The sequence below is a fragment of the Chaetura pelagica genome, unplaced genomic scaffold, assembly GCF_000747805.2.
Source record: "Chaetura pelagica isolate M959 unplaced genomic scaffold, ChaPel_1.0 scaffold657, whole genome shotgun sequence".
In the NCBI taxonomy this organism is placed as follows: Eukaryota; Metazoa; Chordata; class Aves; order Apodiformes; family Apodidae; genus Chaetura; species Chaetura pelagica.
In genome coordinates this window covers 272100-274831 of record NW_009953931.1, presented here as the reverse complement: position 1 = coordinate 274831, position 2732 = coordinate 272100, and the positions used below count along the sequence as shown (strand labels likewise).

General features: G+C 38.4%; 1 protein-coding gene across 1 annotated transcript; it reads right to left on the bottom strand.

Annotated features, from left to right (window-relative positions):
- Nucleotides 1-899: 899 nt before the first annotated feature.
- CCR4 (chemokine (C-C motif) receptor 4) lies at nt 900-1976 on the bottom strand. Its single transcript, XM_010001693.1, has one exon. The coding sequence runs from the start codon at nt 1974-1976 to the stop codon at nt 900-902; it is 1077 nt and encodes a 358-aa protein (XP_009999995.1).
- Between the last annotated feature and the right edge of the window lie 756 nt (nt 1977-2732).

Below are 2732 nucleotides of genomic sequence, written 5' to 3'. Positions count from 1 at the left end.
TCTTTTTTACTGCCTTTTGTTTTACCAGCTATGTTTCCAGTGATTGAAAATTGAACATTGGGTTTAAGCACTTTTGGGACAAAGAACATTCACTTTAAAAGATATACTTTTAACCAAGATGCTTCAAATGTATTGAAACAGTTTTATTCAAAAAATATTTAAAACATTTTCTATGTTAATTAAAATACCAAATTGCTATCTTGAATTACAGTGATAAAGCAATTCAAAATACCTATATATACACCTACACATAGGCATATGTGGCAACTTGGATACCTGAGAGAAAACATGTCTATAATACAATGTAATGCATTTGCTTTGTGTCTCTGTGCACATAAAGAATATATTTTGTGTCCTTGTTCTTAATGACAGAGGAGTGTGTCTTTTCCCTGAGATAGAACACATAAAACAGTAGCAGGTACTGTTCATAGCTTGCTGAGTGTAAGAACAAGCAAGTCCTACACCAATCAGCAGTAGAATGAAACAATATGGTAATAACCATCCTTTTTGAATAAATGAATGTATTTTCTACATGCACATGCTGATGACAAGCAGCTGTTTCTCCCCTGCCACTCCATACAGGCCAAGCTTTCTGTTGATGCTGGTGGAAAAGCAGCAGCACAGCACAGTGCTTTGCAGAGAGCTGAGGCTGCTGTTACATCTAAGCAGTGATTTGTAATCGCAGCAAGCGACACTTGCATGTCTATCTCCATAGATATCTCTCATCTAGGACACCTGTCATCATAATCAGAAAAAATCTAGAGGCAGAAATCAAAGCTGAATTAAGTAATTTTCTGGCACTAGCTTATTGTTAAATGGGTGTACATTTGCTTAGCTTTCAAAGTTCCTGCTTTTGTCAGTTTGCTTGCTGGTGAGTTCAGTGGTTGGTCTGAAAAACACTACAGAGCATCTTGATCCCCCGTAGACTGTGTGTGGAATGAACTGGTAGATTCAGTAGGGTAAGTGATGTGAACTCCACACCACTTGCAAATATCTCCAGGTAATGGCCAGTTCTTAAAAAGCATCTTCAGGTACTTCTTAAATTTTTCGCCCATGAAGAAGTAGATGACTGGATTGAGGCAACAATGAAAAAGGCCAAGGATTTCTGTTACCTGGAGAGCATAGTCCAGATTCCTGCTCACTTGACAGTCTCTAATGACTCCTTTCATTTCCAGCAGTTGTAAGAAAATAATAATGTTGTACGGGGTCCAAAAGAAGAAAAACACAATCATGACAGCAAAGATCATCTTCACAGCCTTATTCTTTTTCTCATTTCTGCAGTGAAATAATGTTTTAATGATCATGGAGTAGCAAAATGTCATAACTAAAAAAGGGATCAGGAGCCCTAAAACATTGATTTCCAAAGTGGAAAAAAGTTTCCATGTTGTGAAATTGTTTGGATATCTCGGCTTGCAGGTAGTATGATTATGTTCTTTAAAAGATTCTCTAAATATAAGTTCTGGAACTGATGCTGAAAGAGCTACCAGCCATACAACAAGGCTAGTAATCAAGCCATGGAAAGCAGTCCTTGCTCTCAAGGAAAAAACTGCACGAACAATTGCCAAGTATCTGTCTATGCTCATAAGCATAATAAAAAATATCCCACTGTAGAATCCAACCAGGTAGATCCACGAAATGATTTTACACAAAGGTGTTCCAAAAACCCATTCATCTACTGTGAAATAAGACCAGAAGGGCAAGGATAAAACGAAGAGCAAATCTGAGATGGCAAGGTTTAGCAGGTACACGTCAGTCATGCTCTTCAGCCTCTTGTATTTGAAGAGGACCACAATGACCAGAATGTTCCCCATGAGCCCGACCAGGAAAACAAGGGTATACAGAGCAGGCAGGAAGGAAGCTGCAAACTTCCTGACACCTTCCTTACTGCATGGTTTTGGAATATCATTATAATTATCATAATACTCGTAATAGGTTGAGATTTCAACTTCAAACGACTCTGTACTTGAAGAGCTCATGTTTTTCCCCCAGTTCCTGAGAAGGAAAGAATATCAAAATGTCAGTGACACGTGAAGCCCAAATCACTAGCAATTATTAATTTGCAGTTCCAGTACAGGTCTCACTACAGGTTCTCAAATACTGTTTAATCATTATGGGATGCATATGCACACTTGCTAGATGTACTGTCCTTAACATGCATTTGCTTAATCCTTGCAACACAGTGCAACTTGGATGTATAGGACACAGAGCACTGTTGAAATAGTGGAGAGAAAAGCAAATAAATAAAGAATAAAAGATACTGATGACAGTTATCAAATCAGAGAGGGATAAATCCTGTGTGGAATAAAGTAAAAAGCAAAGCCACTGTTTACAGCAGTTCAGGATTTCATCTACCTTTCCAATCAGCCAAACATCACTGTAAGTGATCCTACTTTGAGGTAAGTAACTTGGACACAGCGCAAATATATAGCTGAGGTATTACTGTGTGTGCTGTTCACATCACAGCAAGTGTCATCTTTTTAGCCTAATGTACCAGAATTTTTCTAAGCCTGAGTTATGTCCTTCCCTTCAGTCTTTATTTTTATGAATGGAAAGCAGGAGAAGGGTGAATATCACTGCTTTATTTGTCTTTGCACTGTAGGTTGCTGCTACATAACAATGAATGTTGACTGTCATTAACCTGACCCCTGTGCAGTCCCAGATATGACAACTCTCCAGCCTACAGTTCTGTTCCCTGATGCACAGAGAGGAATTTAATCTGATTTACAAGTCAC

What these genes read in the sequence shown, in the direction of transcription:
- CCR4 (XM_010001693.1), bottom strand. Translation starts at nt 1,976, where the DNA reads ATGAGCTCTTCAAGTACAGAGTCGTTTGAAGTTGAAATCTCAACCTAT.